This window comes from Apodemus sylvaticus, chromosome 10 (assembly GCF_947179515.1).
Source record: "Apodemus sylvaticus chromosome 10, mApoSyl1.1, whole genome shotgun sequence".
Lineage (NCBI taxonomy): Eukaryota > Metazoa > Chordata > Mammalia > Rodentia > Muridae > Apodemus > Apodemus sylvaticus.
Window position 1 is genome coordinate 47334349 of NC_067481.1, and position 21880 is coordinate 47356228.

Consider the following 21880-nt stretch of genomic DNA (forward strand, 5'->3'; position numbering starts at 1 on the left):
CTTGACTTAGACAAGGAAGTGGCTCCCTAACCCCTGACCCCGCAGCACCTCTAGTGCTGTAGCTGAGCAGAGGGGCCTGGGGAGTGACATGGGTAACTCTGGGTTGCAGCCCAGCAATCATTTCTTTTCAGCCTAGCAGGTGAGAAGGGTGTGGACCACGAGGACCCTAACCTCAGTCTCCCTGTCTCCTCACAGGTCCAGGTCCTACTCTACTACCTGCAGCACCCCCCCATTTCCTTCGCAGAACTGAAGCGGAACACACTGTACTTCTCCACAGACGTGTAGCTGGGGTGGGCAGCTGTGGGGGCGGCCAGAACCAGCCCTCCAGCCGGGGCCCAACAAAGACTTGAAAGACTGCAACAGAAACTCCCCAGCCTAGCACTCCAGAGTCCAAGGGAAGCCACCTTCCAAGAACTGGAACATGTGCATCTTTTGTGCCACCTTGTACAAAGCCAGCTGACCAGCCCCCGCCTCCTCACCACACCCCAGCTCCTATCTTCCGTACCTGAGTGTCTGATGCTCTGTACTGTCCAGGAATTGTTTTATGTGTATTTGTCATTGCTGAAAAGGTGGTGACCGAGCTGGTGTGGGCACAGACAGCTTGCTTTGTTCTATCATTTCTCCCGACACTCACTTTCTGCCTGAGTCCGGTCCAAGGACTTTTACTTTGCGCTGTGTAACTGCTGCCAGCTTCTCCTCTCCTGGCCCTGCTCCCAGATTGCAGCATCCCTGCAGTATCTGCCATCTCCACCTCCCAGTCTGCTGCATGCATGTGCAGCATGGGCTCTTGCTCCATCACCGCAAAGTTCTGCAGGGGCCCTGGGCAATGCTAGCCTGTCTGAAGTGGGGCGTGCTGCCCGTGGCCTCCTTGCTCCCCACATGTGGAAGCACACCTGCTTCCCTTGCTGTCTGTGCAAATGTTGAACAAGGAGACAGACACACTAATCCTCAGCACAGAGCTGGAGAGCTCATTTCTGGAATGTTCTATTTGAGAATTGCCATTTCTGGGGTTTGTCTGTTCTATCTCCTGCCTACCAGTACGGCATCTTCAGCTGTTTCTTCTATTGCTGAATTTTCTGTTCCTTTCCCCCTAGTGTTCTGTTTTCTTTGAGTGTGATGACCCACAAGTGTCCTGCCATCAAGAGAGGTCAGGATTGCACCTTAAGGGTGTGGTGGGCACCCGGGCTGTGAAGGAACAAGATGAGTGGAGCGGCCAGCGGTGGCAGGTGAAGAGCAGTCAGTCTCCACTGTAAGGACTTGCAGAGGCTAGCGGAGCGCAAGGCTCCTGGAGGGCGGCATCTGTGGTTGAATCAGGTGTTCAGGTGAACTCTGTCCTGGAACCTGGAACCACACATACCTCGTGGCACTTTTGCCTTAGATTTTCCACTCAACAGCCAAGCACTGCCACGGGGCAGCCACATTGCCATGCGTGCTCCAGAGCCTAGGAACAGCAGGTAGAACCCAGTTGGGATGCTTCTACCCTGGCTTCTAAGTTCAGTAATCCCAAGTATACAAGAAGTTGTGGGGTAGACTGCCTCTCTTGCGAATGAGTTCAGCAGGTGTCATTCCCAGCTCTGTGACCTATTGCTTGGTACTAAACAAGGAGTTTTCCTCCCAAAGCACTGTTTCCAGTCTGAATAGGAGCTACCAGCCTGTGGCAATTAGCAGGAAAAGAAAGGTGCTCCTGTCACAGGGGCCCAGCTGCCACACAGCTTCCTTTATCTTCTATATGGCAGAGTTCATTCTTGGCCCTCAGGATCGGGGAGACCAGCTCTCATGGTGCGTGCTCAGGGCTAAGTCTAAACAAGGGTTTGCTGGCCGCCAAGCTGTTGTTTGCTAGGTGAGGTTAGGTAGGGCTCTTGTGGTCCTGTTCATACCTATTCCTTTGACAGAACGGTACAGTTTATGCAGGAGGTCGGAATGCCAGCTTCCCAGCTGCCTACAAGTGGTTTAACAAGGAGCCTTGCTGTCTCAAACAGGTGAAAGAAAATGCTGTGCGTGTAAAGATCACATCTGCCACCTCTTGGCGCTCAGGTGCTGGTATGTGGCGTTCTTGCTTCCAAAGGATTGACAGTAACACATTATCAAAGCTTGACTGCAACTGGCTGCAGCTCAAGACAGTGCCTCCTGCCTCTTTAGGACGGGGTGTAGGCTGCTCGGCATTGGCCACTGCAGCCCCAGCTTGCTTAGGCAGTACAACAGCAGGGAAGCTGGAGGAGCTGAGAACTATTAAAGTTCCTACTATTTATAAATTCCACCCAAAGTGGACGGAGTCAGGTACCAGACCTGAACTGAGGTGCACCAAGGAAGTATCTGGTGGTTCTCCTGAGACAGGGGCCACGCCCAGAACCCCCTCACTGCCAGCAGGGCACCAGGAGACATGGTCCCGGAATCCAGGTATGCCTGTGCTTGCTTGGGTAACGACTGAGGGCTGCCAGCTTTTGCTGACGAGGTAGAATGGGACTCCCAATAAGTTGGTATGGATATATTTTTTTTGTCTCTGTTCTGTTTAAACTTATGTAGATTATTATAAATTGATGTAAACCATGTGAGAGGGAAATGTTAATAAAAAAAAATTGCAAAGCCTCAACATTTGCACAAAACTCAGCCCCATGGTGTGGTTGTTTGTGTTCTCAGTAGTCCAGGAGAGACCACCAATCTAAATATTTAAATCCTTCCAGCTGCACCCAGATGTGTTTCCAGGAACCTGTTTATCTGTATAACCTTGCACCTCCCTTCTGACTTTTGGGGACTGCAGCAGTTGAGGGAGAAAGCTGCCTTCTCTCTGTGCCATTTCTAAGTCATTGCTGCAGTCGTTCACTTCATGGGGCACTCACTATGGGCCTTGTCATCAGTGTACCTGGGAGAGATGACAGAGGTAGCTGTCACTGGCCTTCCACTACCTATGTTTTCCTCAAAATTAGCATGTCTCTTATAGCAGCCTTCTGTTGAAGTTGCTTGTCAGAGACATGCGCCGCCCCTACCAAGAGCCCACACTCCTTTAGAAGATCCAATAGAGTCTGTGTGGGACTTAGACCAGCTGAAGCCATTGGACACTGTTTATTCTAGAGATCGGGAACAGATGTGTCTGCAAAGTGCTGTTTGGTTTATGAGCTCATACTGACCCCCAGCCATCTAAAACAGGAAGCTATTCATCTCCTCTTGATTGAATGGTGCACGTGGACAAGGCTTGGCTTGTTCAACTGATGGCTACTGACAGCTGAGGCTCCTCTTTGCCAAGGTAGTTCTGATGGTAACATTTCTTGTACTGGGGCTCATGTGAAAGCAGCTGGTAAAAGACCTCAGGCACCTGAGCACTTTGACAGGTACCAGGTAGAGCCCATCCTTGCATCGGTGTTCTAGGTGAAGGCTTTATAGACAAGTCAGGAAACAGCCCTAAGCTTGTTTCCAGAGCTCTGGAGTAGGCTCCACTGAAGCCTTGTGCTTATGAAATAGGCCAGGCATCATACAGAATTCACCGCAGATTAGAAGCAGGGAGACTGACTAATTGAGTGCTTGCCCAAGCATGCATAGAACATTGGATTCTTTCCTTTGCAAACGAATGAAAAGGCTTCAGCAAAGAGCACAAGCCCTGTGCACCAACTCACCCGTTCTAAGAAGACAGCAAAAGGTGTTATTCTGAATCTGTATCATCATTCACATACAGATACACACCGAGGTGACCATGTTGAAGTTGAGCCTTTGAGTTCTGCTTGAGTGGAGATGAAGAAGAAAGCAAAGTGAAGGTGAAGGGTTACTACACGGCAGGGGAAGACTGCATGCTAGCTGAAGGCAGCCAGCTGCAGGCCCTGGCTGAGCCTCCTGCACAGCAGAAGGAGGTAGGGACGGAGCCCATTAGCTCCACCTTCACCCACACACTGCAGTAAACAGTTCAGTGGCACAGCCCAAACATAAAAGGCTCATTTTCTGCCCTGGTATAATTATGCTGAACTGTTGAACAACAACAGCAACAAAAAACAAACCACTAAAAGTCAAAGAAAAGCTCAATAGAGAACACGGGTAGTGGTGACCTGGGCCAGGAGCTACAGGATGACTCGGCTGGCAGGATGACCACAGCAAAACACGGACCTCTCAACTGGGCTGGGGCCCGAGACCAAGGGGTCAGTAAGCTGCAGGCATGGCCATCAGGTAACCAATGCCTTTGAGGAGGCAGAGGAGTTACCAGTGTGTTGCGATGCATCCAGGAACATGGCTAGACTTCCTGGCTGATGGAATGGCTGTGGTAACTAATATATAGTTTCCATAGACGCTAAGAGCAACACTCCCAGCGTTCCTTAGAGGTTTCCTAATCTTTCCATTGTACTTGTCATCTTTGGGCCAGCTGGCATCTTTTGTCAGAGGTGTGAAATCTGAAACACTAGCTCCTTATAACAGTACGTATGCTAAAAAAAAAAAAAAATTGGGTATTTTTGCTTATGTGTATATGTCTTGTGTTCCACTCAGGTGTTTGGTGCCCTCAAAGGTCAGAAGAGGACTTTAGATCTCTGGAACTAGAGTTACAGATGGTTGTAAGCCACAATGTAGGTGCTGGGAAGCAACCTGGGACCTCTGGTATAGCAACCAGTGCTGTTAACCACTGAGCCGTCTCACAGCCCCCATATACATAGGTTTAACAAGGACAACAAAGATACTAACTGAAATGACATAGTTGCCTCAACGGGCGTAAGTTTACTTTGCCCTGCCCTGGAGCTCACAGTGGATGTTTGCACAGTTTGAAGGAAGAAGAGCTTCCTGGCAATGGGCAAACACTGCCACCTCCCTGTTCACAGCTGGAGGGCTGAGCAAGGTCGGAACTGAGCCTGGTTCAAGCTTACTGCTTTAATAGTGCACACACTGCCTCCTCATCTGTTTACCTCAAAGAGACATCTGCCATACCATCTTCCTGAAAAGCCTGAATTCAGAAGTAGAAAAGTATGGATGCTCCAGTGGCTGGAGAGAGAGCAGCGAGGTGGGTCCTTCACATTTCCAACTGCAGAGGAAAGAAGTGGCTTCACCCCTGGAGCAATGGCAAGTGTGTGGAAACTGCACCGAAGAACAGTTCTGAAGGTGGCCGCTCTCCTCCCTTGCAGGCTGTTTCTTTCACCGTAGGTAATAATCAATTGCAGCAGAGAAAGCAGCAAAACCTCCACAACCTATGGCCCCGGCCTTGACTCCAGCTGCAGAGCAAACACAAGCAGCGTTACACTACAGTGGGTGCTGGGTCGGGACTGTACCTGAAGTTTGTACCACAGATGCAAAGAAACCAATTTAAGCACAAAATCATCCAAACTACATAATGTCCCGTTTAGATTTCAATGAAGATTCTGGAGAGGTGGTTGAAGCAGTTAAGAGCGCTGGCTACTCCTCCCAAGGACCTGGATTCAATACCCAGCACCCATGTGGCATTTCACAACTGTCTGTAGGTCCAATTCTGTAATGTAATTCCACATCTGGCACCCTCACACAGATATACATGCAGACAAAACACTACTGCACATAAAAATAAATCATAAAAAAAGTCTTAATGAAGCCACATATCCCACCCAAACCAGTGTGCTCATCTAACTATACATTTGCTTAGCTTTTCTCATTCCAAATAGTTACTGTTTCCAGTCATATGGAACTAGCCCTTCAGTCAGGAAAGTGGTTAAGGGAAGCAATCCTTGGACTCAAATGAAAGCATATGGCTTATACCCTGATCTGTTTATGGAATAAATTCCTGGGAAGGTGATCAAAGGGATCCTGGGGGAGCTGAGCTCACAGCCCTGACAAAGCTACACTATAGAAGAGCAAAAGGGAAGCCTCTCTGCCAACCAAACATGGCTGTGAGGAGCTAGTGCGCTTTAATGACACCAGATCACTGGCTCTCAGAAGATGAGAGGCTTTGCTCTGGGTAGGTCAAGCTGTGAGTGATGGGGAGTGGCCCGACAATACACACTGCTTCTAGGAGCCTTCGAGCGCTTGAGGCCAGTGCCCCACACACTTGAACAGGGACGGGTGGGGGATGGGTTGTTTCTAGCTGATAACCTAACATTTCTAGGATGTCGGCGCTTAGTTTTCTTCTGTCCTGACCTCCTTTTTTAATTTTTTTTTTGGGGTTTTTTTTTGTTGTTGTTGTTGTTGTTGTTATTTGAGACAGGGTTTCTCTCTGTAGCCGTGGTTGTCCTGGAACTCGCTCTGTAGACCATACTGGCCTCAAAACTCACAGAGATCTGCTTGCCTCTGCCTCCCAAGTGTGGGAGCAAAGGCATGCACCACCGCTGCCCATTTTTTTATGTGTATGTGTGTACATGGGTGCCTGAGGAGGTCAGAAAAGGGTATTAGGTCCCTAGAGCTGCAGTTACAGGTAGCTGTGAGGGGTTCTGGGAACTAACTCTGCAAGAATAGTACCTGCTCTTAACCTCTGAGCTGAAGCAGCTCTCCAACCTGCTGCACTGACTTTTTGAGACAAGGTCTCTTTACTCCTCCTGAGCACTGGGCTTACATGTATGTGCCACCAAGTCCAGTGTGTACTCAGGTTTCAATTAATAGGAATCTAAGAGTCTCCATTGACAGAAAGACACAGCTATTAAAATTCACATACAAAATTAAAACCAGGCTGGGGCTGTAGCTCAGTATTAGAGCTCATGCTTAGTGTTTACATGGGCCTGGGTCCCGTCTGCAGAACTATAAGACAGAACCCCAACAACTGTATAAAGTTCAGAAAGACGCTCAGACACTTGAAATGCTATGAAACGAATGTCGGCCGTCTGAAAGCATAGACAGATAAACTGCTCGGGGCTGAGTGGCTCAGGCAGGCCTCGGCACTATCCCGCACGCCAGCACAGTGCTCACCGTGACCGTCATCTCACACATTCGGTATAGAAGCTCTTCTTTCTAGGAAAGAGCTGGCTCTGTGCTTAAGTATGGGTAATTTCCCCATCCGAGGGGGCTCCGGACGCAGCAGGAGACACTTGGAGTTGTCCGATCTGAAGATGCTATGAGCACCTGGCCAAATGCACTTGACTCTATTCCACACGGCAGCAAAGATTTATGTGGAGGCTGGAGTGATGGCTCAGCAGTTAAAGGGCACTTGTTCCTCTCTGAGGACCCAGGCTTGGTTCCCACCAGCCATATGGCTTACAGTTCCAGTCAGTTATGTTTGCAGTTCCAGTCCAAGGGACCTGATGCCCTCCTCTGGTACCAGGTACACATGCGAGGCACAGACATACATACAGGCAAAACACCCATACAAAATAAAGTTTTCTTTAAAAAAAAGAAAAAAAGATTTTATGTGATCCAAAATCTTCAGAGGCTAAGGGTGAGGCCGAGGAAGCCTAGCATGGATAGAGATAGCAGCAAGTTTCCAGAACCGCGTCTACGCCGCAGCAGCCAGGACGTGTTGTCAGAGGGAAGAATACCAAGCATCCCAAGAACAATCATGTTGGGAAATGTCAGCATCACCACATTGTCCCAGACCACAGAAGAAAACCACTCGAGAGCTGTTTACTAACCTCTGAAGCCGATGGCTCCGCCAGTGATGCAGCCGCTGATGACGCTGTTCTTCCAGTCCGACTTTCCCCGGTACTGTGGTGGAGAAATGCTGTTTAGAGCCAGGGAACGGAGCCAAGCCAGGCGACTGAAGAAGAAAACACAGCGCTCCCAGCTGCCCACTTGAGTCCCACTCAAACCTTGATTTCAAAAGTGCCGTTCCTAAAATACATGGCTTATACATGGTTCCTGCAGGGGACACCAGAGAGCTGGAGTCAAGTTTAGCACTTGGGAAGTGAAATTTCGTATGTTCTCCAGTATAATTTTAAATCACTAATTATAACTACCTGAATTGGGGATGTGGTCCAGTGGTTGAGCACCTGCCTACTATGCATAAAGCCCCAAGTTCGATCCCCAGTACCAAATAAATTAGAAATAAAATGAAAAACAGTTGACTACAGATTTTTTTAAAAGTGCAAAACCTAAATTACAAATATGTAAAAAGCTCACATTAGGAACTATTTTTTAGATGAACAATACTAAAATTTGACATTTTTAAATGTGTGTGTTAAGGGAAAGTCTTCCTATCTAGCCCAGCCTGGCCCAGATCTCATGATCCTCCACTTCAGTGCCTGAGTGCTGAAGCTGCAAACACAGACTCTGAGGCTTGACATTTCTCACCTGCATTCTGAAGGAACTCTGAGAACACTGCTCTTTTAAAAGTTGTGCCATGGGATGGGTGTGGTGGCACGTGCCTTTAATCCCTGTACTCAGGAGGCAGAGACAGAACGATCTCTGTGAGTTCTAGGCCTACCTGGTATATATAGCGAGTTCCAGGCCATCCAGGGTTAACCTGTCTCAAAAAAGGAGGGTGTGTCGTTGGAGAGATGGCTTGGTAGTTAAGAGCACTGGCTTCTCTTCCAGAAAGACCCTGGCTCAATTCTCTAGACTTACATGGCAGCTAACAGCTGGCTGCCTGTAACTCCAGTCCCAAGAGACTGGATACCTTCCTCTGGCATCCTCATGGCCCAGGCACACAACAGGCAACGACAACAGAAAGGGCTTTGGTAAAAAGCAAGAGGCACTTACAGATTCTACTAGACACTCAGTACAGGAAAACATGGCGCCCACAATGGCAAAATTTTTGGCATAGGACATTCCTCTCTGTCCCATGTCTTTCAGGACTTCTTTTGCAGTTGGTGTCCGGTAAGGGTCCTTGGGGTCAAAGCCTACGTTGGTATCAATGCCAGCAGTAAAGATGCCAAACGCGCCTCCCAAGACAAACCCTAGAGGCAAGCAGAGATAAAAGTTCTTTTGAACATTCTCTGGACTACCATTTTGGGATAACTGAAGATGGCCTTTCTGGTGTCTGGGTCTCAATCCTGATCCTGCTTCCCCCACAGTGCACAGTCAGAATCGATCCCCCAGCTCCTCTGGGATTTCCTCCTCCTCTATTTTTCTGCTTTCAGTTACCAACGTGTGTCATCCCTTGACCGTGACAACATTCTCTCAGTAAGTATCATGCACCACATGTTCCGGAATACTCGTATTTTTCACAATAACTTGCGAGGTAGATGTTATTTTCTCTCCTTTCTGGCTTTTTTGACTGAGACAGGGCCTCACTATCTAAGACTGGCTGGCCTGGAACTTGCTATTGTAGAACAGGCTAGCTCCATCAAGAGACACCTCTCTCTGCCTTTGCCTTCCTAGTGCTAGGATTAAAGGTGTGTGCAACTGCCATTCAGCTGGACTCTCCAAACCTCGGAGAGCTTAAGTAACTGTCTCCAAGGTCACATGACTTAAATGTGGAATCTTACTTTACTGTCAACAAGTGATTTGTCTGAGCCTTGCACAATTCTTTGTGTGTATGTGGGTGTAGGCCAGAGGTCAATCATGGTATGCCGTTCCTTGGGAATTATCCACCAATTTCTTTTTGTTGTTGTTTGTTTGTTTTTGGTTTTTTTCAAGACAGGGTCTGTCTTAGTCAGGGTTTCTCTCTCTTTCTCTCGTTCTTTCTCTCGTTCTTTCTCTCTTTCTCTCTTTCTTTCTTTCTTTCTTTCTTTCTTTCTTTCTTTCTTCTCTTTCTTTCTTTCTTTCTTTCTTTCTTTCTTTCTTTCTTTCTTTCTTTCTTTCTTTCTTTCTTTCTTTCTTTCTTTCTTTCTTTCTTTCTTCTTTCCCTTCAAGACAGGGTTTCTCTGTGTAGCCCTGGCTGTCCTGGAACTCACTCTGTAGACCAGGCTGGCTGGCCTCGAACTCAGAAATCCGCCTGCCTCTGCCTCCCAAGTGCTGGCATTAAAAGTGTGCACCACTACTGCCCAGCTTAGTCAGGGTTTCTATTCCTGTACAAACATGACCAGGAAAGAAGTTGGGGAAGAAAGGGTTTATTCAGCTTACACCTCCACGTTGCTGTTCGTCACCAAAGAAGTCAGGAGTGGAACTCAAGCAGGTCAGGAAGCAGAGGCCATGGGGGGATGTTACTTACTAGCTTGCTTCCTCTGGCTTGCTCAGCCTGCTCTTATAGAACCTAAGACAACCACCCCAGGGATGGCACCCCCCACAAAGGGCCCTCCACCCTTGATCATTAATTGAGAAAATGCCCCACAGCTGGATTTCATGGAAGCACTTCCCAACTGAAGCTCCTTTTTCTGTGATAACTCCAGCCTGTGTCAAGTTGACACACAAAACCAACCAGTACAGGGTCTCTCTATATAACTGCCCTGGCTGTCCTGGAACTCGATATGCAGACCAGGCAGGCCTCAAAATCAGAGATACATTCGCCTGCCTCTTCCTCTCGAGTGCTGGGCTTAGAGATGCTGGCCACTTCACCCAGCCATACCTGATTGTTTTACAAGGATGCAGGGTACGGAACTCAGACCTTCATGTTTGCATGACAAGCACTTTACCAACTGAGCTTTCTCCCCAGCCATTTCTGCAGGCTGTCTCCTCAAGATCAATGTAAGCTCAAAGAAGCTCAATACCTCCTCTCCTAGAATATCTTGTTCTCCAATCACTCTAGCTCCAAAACCCTATCGCTTCTTTCTACTACATTTTGTTTTAAGTTGTTTGGTTTGGTTGTTTGAGGTTTTTTTGCTTGCTTGTTTGATTTTTGAGTGAGTGTCTCTATTATGTAGCCCTGCTGTCCTGGAATTCACTATATAGACTAGGCTGACCTGGGACTCTCATATCTGACTGCCTCTTCATCCCTGCTTTTTAAGATTTAAACTCCTAGCCGGGCAGTGGTGACACACACCTGTAATCCCAGCACTTGGGAGGCAGAGGCAGATGGATTTCTGAATTCGAGGCCAGCCTGGTCTACATAGTGAGTTCCAGGACAGCCGATGCTACACAGACAAACCCTGTCCTGCTATTAGAATTTTTAAAATGTTTTTCATTCTTAATGAAATTTAAATTCATCCACGATTATACTTACCCTGTCACCTGCACATTATAAGTATACTGTACATTCTCAAATCCTCAAAAGGTTAATATGTGTGTGTGTGTGTATGTGTGCTGGGGGTTGTGCCAGCCCCGCCCAAATGTCTAATCACACTGGCCTTCATTGTTTTTGTTTTATTTTGAGGCAAGGTGTCTCTATGTAGATCTGTCTGTCTCTGTCTCCCCACGCCCCCCACTCCACCCCTGGTGCTGGGCTAAAAGCCTGGGCCACTACCACCCAGCAATAATTTCCAAGCTCCTAACTTCTGCCTTGAAGACCTTCGCATTTGCAACTCCCTACGTGTCTGCAGCATTCTTCTCTCTGGGTCCTAATAGTCTCCTTCGGGGCTCCTGTCGCTTTCATCCATATTCCCACTGCCTGGAACATGACGGTTAGATTATATCAACTGATTGAATGAATGAACGAACGAACGAACGAAAGAAAGAAAGAAAGAAACTACTTAGGAACCGGCAGACCCTGACTGTGAATATTAACCCCAGGGTCAAGAGAGGCATCTCCGGGTTCAAGGAGCCAGTCCGGGTGCAATTAAGGTCAAGACCTACAGGTTCCTCGCCTCCCAGGCGCGTGGTCTTAGCAAGGAACCCTAAGGCTCTCCAAGCCCTCAGTCTCCCAAGGGTCCCACGAGGCTCGACTCACCTCCTACACAAGCCAGCACAGCCTTGAAGGCGCAACTTTCCATTGCCCTCTCGATCATCTTCTGCTCCTCGCTCTTGACAGGACTCGGGATTCCGCCCAGGCTGCCAGGCTCCAGAAGCCGAGGCTGACGCTTGTCGCCCACCAGGTGCTGAAGAAGAAGACTGTACTGCAACGGAGCTTCGGCGGAACCCATTGCCTCAGGAGCTGAACCCCCAGCCTTGGGGGCGGAAGCCGCCATGACCGTAGCAGCTCTAGTACCTTTCACGTCGCATATCACTCAGCCGATTCCACACGCTTACTTAGAAACCCAGCCAGCGCGACAGCAGATTCGCCACAGTGAGGAAGCTGTAGAAGCAAGAACTGCCTCTGCATCAGCGTCGAGGAAGCTATGATGTTTCCTCAAAGCCTCTTTAAATAGTGAGCCAAGTTTGTAAGGCATTGCTTAAAAGCACTGACAAGACTCAGTATCTCAAGAACACCCCTCAACTAGGGACTCCATTGTGGTGCGTGCCGGGATTTGTAGTTCTAACTCGTATGTCTAACTACATTTCCCAGAAAGCCGTGCGTGCTCACAGGCCAGGCTACTTCGTTTGAAAGCTCTTCGAAGCGGCAGAAGAGTGAGCGGGCTCCTGCTAGGCTGCAGTTCTTTAAACTCGCAGCAGGGGACGCGCGTGCCCGCTTTGTTGCCAGGCCACGCAGTCGTTAGAACCACAGGCTAGTTGGTATTCTATAATTGAATGTATGTGTTTTGTAAGTAAATGTTGAAACATGGCATAAATGTGTTCAAAAGGTATTTTATTACATAGTTATTAAGCCTTTAAAGATAAAGAAGGGGGTCAACAAATGAATTGAGTGGTGGTTTAGCACACCTTAAATCCCAGCACCCAGAAGGCAGAGGTAAGCAAAATCTGAGTTTGAGGCCAGCCTGGTCTACAGAGTGAGTTCCAGGGCAGCCAGGATTACGCAGAGACACCATGCTTAAGAAAAATAAGAGATGGGACTTTAGAGATGGCTTAGCGGTTAAGAGCACTGACTGCTCTTCTGAAGGTTCTGAGTTCAAATCCAAGCAACCACATGTAACAAGACCTGACCCTCTCTTAGGGAGTGTCTAAAGACAGCTACAGTGTACTTACATATAATAAATAAATAAACTTTTAAATAAAGAGAGAGACAGTGGGGACAGAGAACAAGCTGAGCACAGAGTATTGCATAGGGTACTAGTTGCATATGGCTACGGTAACAATGGAAAATGTCAAAGCCCTATGGCTGGTAGAAGGTGCACGCCAACAAATACTGCATAGCTGACTGAATTGTTGTACACAGTGGGTACTAGACAAGCGACTTTATTTTTAGATCTTATTTGTTTTAAATTAATTCAAAAGAGTCTTAACCTGAATGTATGTCTGTGCACCAAGTACATGTAGTACCCGAGAGGCCAGAAGGTGGCATTAGATCTCCTGGGACTGGAGTTAACAGATGGTTGTGAGCCACCGTGTAGGTGCTTGAGAATTGAACTCAGGAACTCTGGAAGAACAGCCAGTGCTCTCAACTGCTGATCCAGTTCTCCAGATCCTGGACAGATGACTTTGCAATTAAGGGACTTTGATTAATGTCCCCCAACGGCAGAGGATAACTAGGAGCTACAGGTGAAGTTAGAACTTCTTTCACACACACCGCCCCCATACCTGCACTTCCTGTTTCCTGGCTAGGTAAATCACTCTCACTCTTGTCGTGTCTTGTTTTGTCACACACACACACACACACACACCTGCCTTTTGAGCCCATCTCTTTGCTTTAATGCTCACTGCCATGGAAGTTGTGTTACCCCCATCATTTCTCATCATTAGACTGCTAACTTATCTCTTGCCTCCTACCTGACTCTCCAAATCATCCACAGAAACATCTTTGAGCACCCAAGCAAAATGCATCTTCTGCTTTAGATCCTTTGCTGTGCAGGACACAAACTCTAAGCCTGTGAATTGCCAGGAAGACACCCACGCTTCACTCCAAGTTCAGCTTTTTCTGGGCCATTCCCATCCTCACGATGTGCTTTCCATATTCTTAGTTAGACTCAGAAGTGATGTGTCAGAATCATTTTTGCTTTGGGAGAGGAGTGTCCTAGTACTGGGGAGGCAAAGGCAGGCAAGTCTCTGACTTTAAGCCAACCTGGCTACATTGTGTGTGTGTGTGTGTGTGTGTGTGTGTGTGTCTGTGTGTGTGTGTGTGTGTGTGTACTGCATGTGCAAAGGTGCCCATGGAGGCCAGAAGAATGGCAATGAGAACTGGAGTTAGGAGTGGCTGTGAGCCACCGATAGGAATGCTGGGAACTGCACTCAGTTCCGCTGCAGGAGCACTCAGTGCTCTTAACCACTGAGCTCCCTCAACCATTCTCAGGGGTTTGTTTATATTTTGTTTGTTTGTTTGTTTGTTTTTGAGACAGAGTCTCACCGTGTAGCTCTGGCTGGTTTGGAACGCCTATCTAGGCCACACTGACCCCCACTTGGAGAGATCTGCCTGCCTCCAGAGTGCTGGGATCAAAGGTGTGTGCCACTATGCCAGGTAACCTGGAATCATTAACACTTTGTGTTCTGTAGTGCTAGAGAGCTAAGTTTGAACTTTTAAATACTCATTTCTTTCTCAATGCCATCTTTATTTGTTTGTTTGTTTGTTTGTTTGTTTGAAGCACAGTTTCTCTGTGTACCCCCGGCTGTCTTGGGGAACTCACTCTGTAGATTGGGCTGGCCTCAAATTCAGAGATCTGCCTGGCTCTGCCTCTCCAGTGCTGGGATTAAAGGCATGCACCACCACCTTGCTTCTAGACGCCATTCTTATAACTCAGTCAATGACCAAGTGTTAGAAAATGTTGTTCCTATTACATCTTTTTGACACTGTAATTTCCTCATTGAGAAGAAATTTCCTGAGCTTCTCAGTGACAGATCCTTAGAGTCTAGCCTGTTTCCGATGAGTGGTCCAGTATTCCTGGATCACATTTCCTATGCGCCAGAATTGGGAGTTGTTTTTTTTTTTTATTTGTATGTATGTGTGTGCACACACATGCTTGTGCAAGTATGGGTGGGTGAGAAGGCCAGAAGAGGGCACTGGATGTGAAACACACCTCTTAATCCCAGCTTTTGGGAGGCAGAGGTAGGCAGATATATCTTAGTTAGAAGGTTAGCCTGGTCTACTTATCAAGTCCCAGACTAGCCAAGGCTACATAGCTTGTCTCAAACAAACAAACAAACAAACAAACAAAACAAAACAAAACAAATACATAAAGTTATTTTTTCTTGTTTAGATTCTCCATAACATAACATAATGTTGATGGTCCAAATTAAAATATTTTAAGACTAGCTGGGCGGTGGTGGCGCACGCCTGTAATCCCAGCACTCTGGGAGGCAGAGGCAGGCGGATTTCTGAGTTCAAGGCCAGGCTGCTCTACAGAGTGAGTTCCAGGACAGCCAGGGCTACACAGAGAAACCCTGTCTCAAAAAAACCAAATCCAAAAAAAAAAAAAAACCCAAAAAATATTTTAAGATTTATTTATTTTACTTTATACGTACGAGTGTTTTGCCCTCATGTATGTCTGTGGACCATGTGCATGCCTGGAGTCTGAGGAGGTCAGAAGGTGTCAATCACCTCAGGTAGCATCACGAGTTTGTTGTCATCTTTATTTGACAATTAAATCTGGTTTAAGGAAGACATGTGGGTGCCAAGATGACAGAGGGCAGACTTGTGATGATTAAGGAAGACACGTGGGTGCCAACCATGGCAGAGGGCAGGCTCGTGATGATAGGTGTTATGAGTCATTTGAGTAGTTCATGGAGTTCTCTGCTCATTGGTTCAGCTTGATTCTGGGTATTGCTGTGAAGGGTCTCTTGGGTCAGAGTAATACATGAGCTGGATTGGTGGATTGAGTACAGCTAATGGCCTCCCCACTGTGAGTGTGTCTCATTCATTTCCTGTGGAAGCCTGGATGGGACAAAAAGGTGGAGAAAGGGAAGTTACTCTGATATTTTAGACCTGGGTGTCTACCTTTAGACTTGAAGTCTGAGGCATTCACACCATTGACTAGATTCGTCTCAGTCTGGCTGGCCGCAGGTCTTCTACAGACTTCTTGTTTTTGTGATGAGTCAGTTCCTTAGTAAGTCAATCTCCCTCTCTGTCTCTAATCCAGACTTATAAAGGTCAGTTCTTTCCAATAAGCAAACTATATTTCAAGTGATCCCTCATCGATACACAATTAAGCTTTTCCTAGTCTTTCCAATTACACACACACACACACACACACACATCATTGTGCACATGTGTTAGCATACATAAAAGCCAAGAATTATGATATGTGAATCATTTTAAAACATTTTTTGAGCTGGGTGTGATGGTGCATGCCTTTAATCCCGGCACTTGGAAGGCAGAGTCAGGTAGAACTATGTGAGTTCAAGGCCATCATGGTCTATAAATTGAGTTCTGGGACAGCCAGGGTCACACAGAGAAACTGTCTTGAAAAAAATTTTCAAATAAGATGTTACTGGCCCTGAACTCAGGATGCTTCTGCTTTGGAGGATCCTCCTAAATGCTGGGATTATAGGTGTATGCCACCATGCTGATTTATGGGTCTTTAACTTTTCAAAAATTATGTTATGTATATTTTGCCTGTTTGCATATCTGTGTACCATGTGTGTGACTGTTATCTGAGGAGGCCAGATCCCTTGGAAATGGAGTTACAGAGAGTTGTGAGCCATTGTGTGAGTGCTGGGAATAGCACCTGGGTCCTCTAGAAGAGCATCGTGGACTCTTAGCTGCTTCGTCACCTCTCCAGACCCATATTTTTAATTTAAAAAAATGTGTGTGTGTATATGATGTGTGTGTATGATGTGTATGTGTGTGTGTGATGTGTGTGTATGTGTATGTAATGTGTGTGTGTATGATCTATATGTATGTGTGTATGATGTGTGTGATGTGTATGGTATGTGTGTGTATGTGTGTGTGATATGTATGATGTGTATATGTGTGTGAAGTGTGTGTGTATGGTGTGTGTATGATGTGTATGTGTATGTGTGTATGATATTTATGTGTATATGATGTGTGTGATGTTTATGTGTGTGTGATGTGTGTATATGTGTATGTGCTATGTATGTGTATATGATGTGTGTGTATGATGTGTGTGTATGATATGTGTATGATATGTATGCGTGTATGATGTGTATGTGTGTATGATGTGTGTGTATGATATGTATGTGTCATACATATCATGTCCAGCTTTTTTTTTTCCTTCCAGTTTTATATAGGTTCCAGGGACCAAACTCAGGTGTCTTGCTAGGCTCATATGGTGGGCTGGCTAGTTTTATGTCAACTTGATATATGTTAGAGCATGTGGGAAGGGGCATTCTTAACATAAAATGCCTCCATAAAACTGGTCTGTAGCCGGGCGGTGGTGGCGCACACCTGTAATCCCAGCACTCTGGGAGGCAGAGGCAGGCGGATTTCTGAGTTCAAGGCCAGCCTGGTCTACAGAGTGAGTTCCAGGACAGCCAGAGCTGTACAGAGAAACCCTGTCTCAAAAAAACAAAAAACAATAAAACCAAAAAAAACCCAAAACTGGTCTGTAGGTGCTGGTTGGTGCTGATGACTTTTGTCCTAGCACTTGGGAGGCAGAGGCAGGCAGATCTCCGAATTCGAGACCATCTTGGTCTACACAGTGAATTTCAGGACAGGAAGGTCTACACAGAAAAACCCTGATTTGGGAGGGAAAGAAGAGAAGGAAGGAAGGAAGGAAGGAAGACAGACAGACAGACAGAAAGAAAGAAAGAAAGAAAGAAAGAACTGAAGAAGACATTAAAAAAAAAACTGGCCTGTAGTCAAATCTGTAGTGCAGTTTCCTAATTAGTGATTGATGAGGGAAGGACTTCCCTATTGTAGGTGGTGCCATCCATAGGCTGGTGGTCTTAGGTTCTGGAGAAATGGCTCAATGGTTAAGAGCACTGACTGCTCTTCCAGAGGTCCTGAGTCCAATTACCAGCAACCACATGGTGCCTGACAACCATCTATAATGGGATATGATGCCTCTGAAGATACTCATATACATAAAATAAATAAGTAAATAATAATTTAAAAATGTCTGAGGAGCAAGCCGGAAACAGCACCCCTCCACAGGCTCTGCAGCAGCGCCTGCCCTGTTTGAGTTTTTGTTTTAATTTCCTTTGATGTGTGGAAGTGTAAAGAGAATAAACCCATTCCTTTCCAAATTGCTTTTAGTTGTGTTTTATCACAGCAATAGAAAGTCCAGGACACATGGCAAGAACCGTTACCTGCTGAGCCATCTTGCCAGCCCTGATCTAAGAATTTATCTTTATAGTTCTAGGCAGTTGAACTTAGGGCCTTTAGCGTGCTCTGCAGTCGCTCTACCACTGAGCTGCCCCTTGGTATCTTGATGGATCTTAAAGATGGCAAACATATATTTGTTCTGTGTGTATTTTGAATGATACCATGTGACTCTAACTGTAAGTTTTCAAAAGAAAGTAGTACACATTTGTTACAAAATTAGGCATGTTGTGGTTCTTTAATACAAAGTTTAAGGCTTGTAACATAAATCCAATTACATCCTGGACAGAGCAGCGTCTTTGAGTCTATACGTCACCCAGGCCAAAGGACATTACAGGAAGCCCAGTGAGTCTTGCCGGGCGTCTAGCAACTCTCACTCTCTGGGCTCATGAGCGCGGAATCATTTCAATCGCAAACCGCCTCCCTCCACTCCCCTTTGAAAGGCAGCTGCAGGCTTTGGCTTCTCCCCAAGGCATGCTGCACCAACAATTCTCCAAATTGTATTTATATTTCACGTGCAGTATGTTCCAACTCTCACTTTCCCAGGTGCCAGATGCCGGCTTGGACACACTCCAGTGGAAGCTGCTTTCCTGTAAAATAATGAAAGGAAGATGCTGAACACACGACCTCTGCACGCCACACTTGTATCTAGTTTACCAACTCAATAATGACTTTGCTATTTCCCCAGTTCCCAGTCCCCCAGAGCCTCTCCTCACCTATTTCTGCTCCTGATACTCTGTTCTTTGGCTCAAAAAAAGATGCAGATGCTGCTAGTCCTTTCACGTTTTTTGTGAACTGAGACAGAGTCCTATTTCATACCCGTGGCTGTCCTGGAATTTGCTACATAGACCAGGCTGGCCTCAAACCCACAGAGATCTGCCTGACTCTGCCTTCCAAGTGCTGAGACTAAAGGCAGATCTGGCCATCATGCCTCGACTTCTTTCACATGTGTTTAGAATTTGTCTGACAATGTCTGACTGTAGATATCTTTCTGACGTACTTTCAGACATGTGAAACCACATACCCACTCGGGGACATTTCAGATGTGACTAAGGTGGAAGATGAAACATTTTAATTCACTTATAGAGTTTATTTTGAAATGGAACCTCCCTTTGTAGTACAGGCTGGCCTGGAATTTAGGATCCTTCTGCTTTTTTCCCTCCTAACAGTTGGGATTACAGGAACACACTGTGACATCCATACATTCAAGGCTTTAAAAACAGGATGCTAGGGTGCTGGAGAGATGGCTCAGCATGGTTATGAGCTCTAGAGAATTCATGTTTGGACTCTACATTTACATGGGGTGGCTCACAATGTCCTGTAATACCAGATGAATACACACACACACACACACAAATAAAACAATTTATTTAGTCTTTTGAAGCAGGGTGTCATTGTAGACCAAGTTGACCTCAAACTCACAAAGATGTGCTTCCAGGGTGCTGGGATTAAAGACGCGAGCCACGATTTACAGCACCAGTGTGTGAAGCTTGTCTTTATGGCATTCGTTGGTTCATGTGACGATATTTTACAGACTGAGAACTCACACACTTCTTCTCTCTCCCTTAAACACACCGAGAACTTCTGCACATTTCTCCTAGAGCACGAGGTTATATTCTGAAATTTAAATGGTCTTGTGTCAGACACTTTGTTCTCTCTCTCTCTCTCTCTCTCTCTCTCTCTCTCACACACACACACACACACACACACACACATTCTCTCTGTGCGTGTGCGTGTGCGTGTGCGTGTGCGTGTGTGTGTGTGTGTGTGTGTGTGTGTGATTGTAGAGGAAGCCTGTGTAATTAAAGCATTCTGCTGCGTTCACCTTACATGTTGGTAGAAGTTCTCTCATTCTTCCATTAGATGGCAGCAGACGCGAAAGAAATAATCTCCGAAGGCATGAAGGATTGCCAGTGGTTGGATTTTTCTTTTAAAATGTCACTGTTCTTAGTAGCTGAGCTGATACACATAATTGGTTCTCTTCGTGTGTGTGTGTGTGTGTGTGTGTGTGTGTATGCATGTATGTGTGTAATAATATACATTTTGTCCTGTGTTCGTGCCTGGGAGACTTGCCACAGACCATTAGCATTGGAAAGCATCTTTCAAGATAGGGTTAAAAAAAAAACTTCGATTTTCTCGCCTACCAGCAGACCTGAGATAAGCTATGAAGTCAGGAGAGCAGCCAACCCTGATTTGGAAACGCTGCGCCATCTGTTGCATACATTTACGGAAATGGAAGAGAGCCATTTCCCATCGGGGAATGGTTCCAGCGACCTGTGGACCGAAAACCCACACTGTGACTTGTAATCAGGCCACAAGTATTTATGAATTCTCTCTCTTGTTCCTGGCATCAGAAACAGAGAGGTGGCGCTCCCCAGTCTACTTACAGTAGCAAGCAAAAAACACACACATGACTGCTGAATAAGACCTGGCCTGATACAGTGACATTGGGCGGTGATGATATTAAAACACTATACGTTTTATACGAGGTCATTGGGGTTCAAAATGTTTTAAGGGTTAGTATTGGGAAGGGAGGAGGAGAGACTGGAAAAGAACAAGAGCGGGTGCAGAACTTCAGTGTGGAGAGTGTTTAAAAGTGGAAGGTGAGAGGAATTAGGGATATGGATGTGGCTTAGCATAGTTTGCAGCCTCGGAAAGCTCCAATTCGAGGGCACCGTTCTCCTGCCTTAAGTCCAGGCATTTTGGTCTTGGTGAAGAACTCGGGTCAGGTTTCTTACTTTAGCCACGTACGGGAGGCCCGCGCCAAGACGCCAGCTGCTACGGACCTGCCTGCTCAGAGCGGGCCGGCCACGAAGGGGGCGTGGCTATGGAGGGGAGTGGCTGGGCGGCCCGGTGGGCGGGGCTCCCCTCTCAGCCTCCGCTGCCGCTGCCTCCGCCCGCCGCGCGGACCAGCGAGCCGGGTAGCTGTCGCGAGCCCACCCGCCCGCCCGCGTGCCGGGGCTGCGGTGGGCCAGGATGTCGGTCTTCCTGGAGGAGCTGCTGGGAGACAAGCTGGTGACGGGCGGTGGCGAGGAGGTGGACGTGCACTCGCTGGGCGCCCGCGGCATCGCGCTGCTGGGGCTCTACTTCGGGTGCAGCCTGAGCGCCCCCTGCGCTCAGCTTAGCGCCAGCCTGGCCGCCTTCTACAGCCGCCTGCGAGGGGACGCGGCGGCCGGGCCGGGGGCCGGGGCGGGGGCAGGCGCGGCCGCGGAGCCAGAGCCCCGGCACCGCCTGGAGATCGTCTTCGTGTCCTCGGACCAAGACCAGCGGCAGTGGCAGGACTTCGTGCGGGACATGCCGTGGCTGGCGCTGCCCTACAAGGAGAAGCACCGGAAGGTGAGTAGCGCGGGCCCCGCGGCGCCCCCGGCCTGCAGGCGCGGTCCACGTTCTGGGAGCCAGCTGCTCGCTGCCCTCACCGGCTGTCCATAGGCCTGCCATCTCTACCTTGGCCGGCTCCCCCCTCTTGCCCCATCCAGGATCCTGTCGGGTTGGGGCGCTTGCGGCAACTCCTGGGTCCCAGTACACCGCTGAGCCCACGCTGGGAAGTTTGACACCCCTCGGGTCCACGCGATGGGAATCGTGTAGGAGTGTCCGGCTCTGCCCTACCCACTCTACGACCCCTATCATTCTCCTCTAGTCACTTGACTCCCCGTAGATACCTGTGGTGTGTGGGGGAGGGCACAAGCCCCCTTCCCATAATGCCTACACCAGGAAGTTTCCTTTCTTTCCTAGAGAAATCTTGCTTTCCTGGGGCCCCCTTCTCTGTGGCCCGGGACCCGGAGGCGGCTGCTGATCGCGGCTTCAGGAGAGAGGGGAGTTCACTCCTCTCCCCCTTTCTTCGCTTGCCCCCGCCCCGCCCCCTGGGCTGAGTTAGTAGCCACCGGGGAGCTTTTCATTGTCTGGCTGTCCAGCAATCTTCCCAGGCCCAGAACAGCCCGCGGTCCTTGTAGATGCCATAGTTTGGTGGTGGGCTGACTTGGAATACTTCGAATTAGATGT

The 21880-nt window shown here is 47.7% G+C and overlaps 3 protein-coding genes across 6 annotated transcripts in view; 2 read left to right on the forward strand and 1 right to left on the reverse strand.

Annotated features, from left to right (window-relative positions):
- The window catches only part of Abr (ABR activator of RhoGEF and GTPase), a 195972-nt gene extending 193365 nt beyond the window's left edge, over window positions 1–2607 (forward strand). For all 3 annotated transcript variants that reach the window (XM_052197162.1, XM_052197163.1, XM_052197164.1), the window contains one exon: window positions 196–2607. In XM_052197162.1, the coding sequence (XP_052053122.1) occupies window positions 196–285 (90 nt within the window). In that variant the 3' untranslated portion in view covers window positions 286–2607. The remainder of the gene's footprint in view (window positions 1–195) is intronic.
- Window positions 2608–4404: 1797 nt separating this feature from the next.
- Window positions 4405–12046, reverse strand: Timm22 (translocase of inner mitochondrial membrane 22). Of its 2 annotated transcripts, none has more exons than XM_052197166.1 (4): window positions 11863–12046; window positions 8560–8756; window positions 7494–7566; window positions 4405–5177 (listed from the first exon to the last, which is right to left on the reverse strand). In XM_052197166.1, the coding sequence occupies exons 1-4, from the start codon at window positions 11933–11935 to the stop codon at window positions 5101–5103; spliced, it is 420 nt and encodes a 139-aa protein (XP_052053126.1). In that variant the 5' UTR covers window positions 11936–12046; the 3' UTR covers window positions 4405–5100. The 2 variants fall into 2 exon arrangements, with proteins under 2 accessions (XP_052053126.1, XP_052053125.1); XM_052197165.1 differs by having other exon boundaries at window positions 11564–12037.
- Window positions 12047–20745: 8699 nt separating this feature from the next.
- Window positions 20746–21880, forward strand: part of Nxn (nucleoredoxin) — a 142347-nt gene continuing 141212 nt past the window's right edge. The window contains exon 1 of the mRNA XM_052194567.1: window positions 20746–21217. Within this exon, the coding sequence (XP_052050527.1) occupies window positions 20858–21217 (360 nt within the window). The 5' untranslated portion in view covers window positions 20746–20857. The remainder of the gene's footprint in view (window positions 21218–21880) is intronic.

What these genes read in the sequence shown, in the direction of transcription:
- Timm22 (XM_052197165.1), bottom strand. Translation starts at nt 11,801, where the DNA reads ATGGCGGCTTCCGCCCCCAAGGCTGGGGGTTCAGCTCCTGAGGCAATG. An exon ending in CTGAGTGTCTAGTAGAATCT is followed by an intron (nt 7,567 to 8,559) that starts GTAAGTGCCTCT and finishes TCTCCACCACAG; the next exon opens with TACCGGGGAAAGTCGGACTG. An exon ending in CGGAGCCATCGGCTTCAGAG is followed by an intron (nt 5,178 to 7,493) that starts GTTAGTAAACAG and finishes TTTGCTCTGCAG; the next exon opens with CTGGAGTCAAGGCCGGGGCC.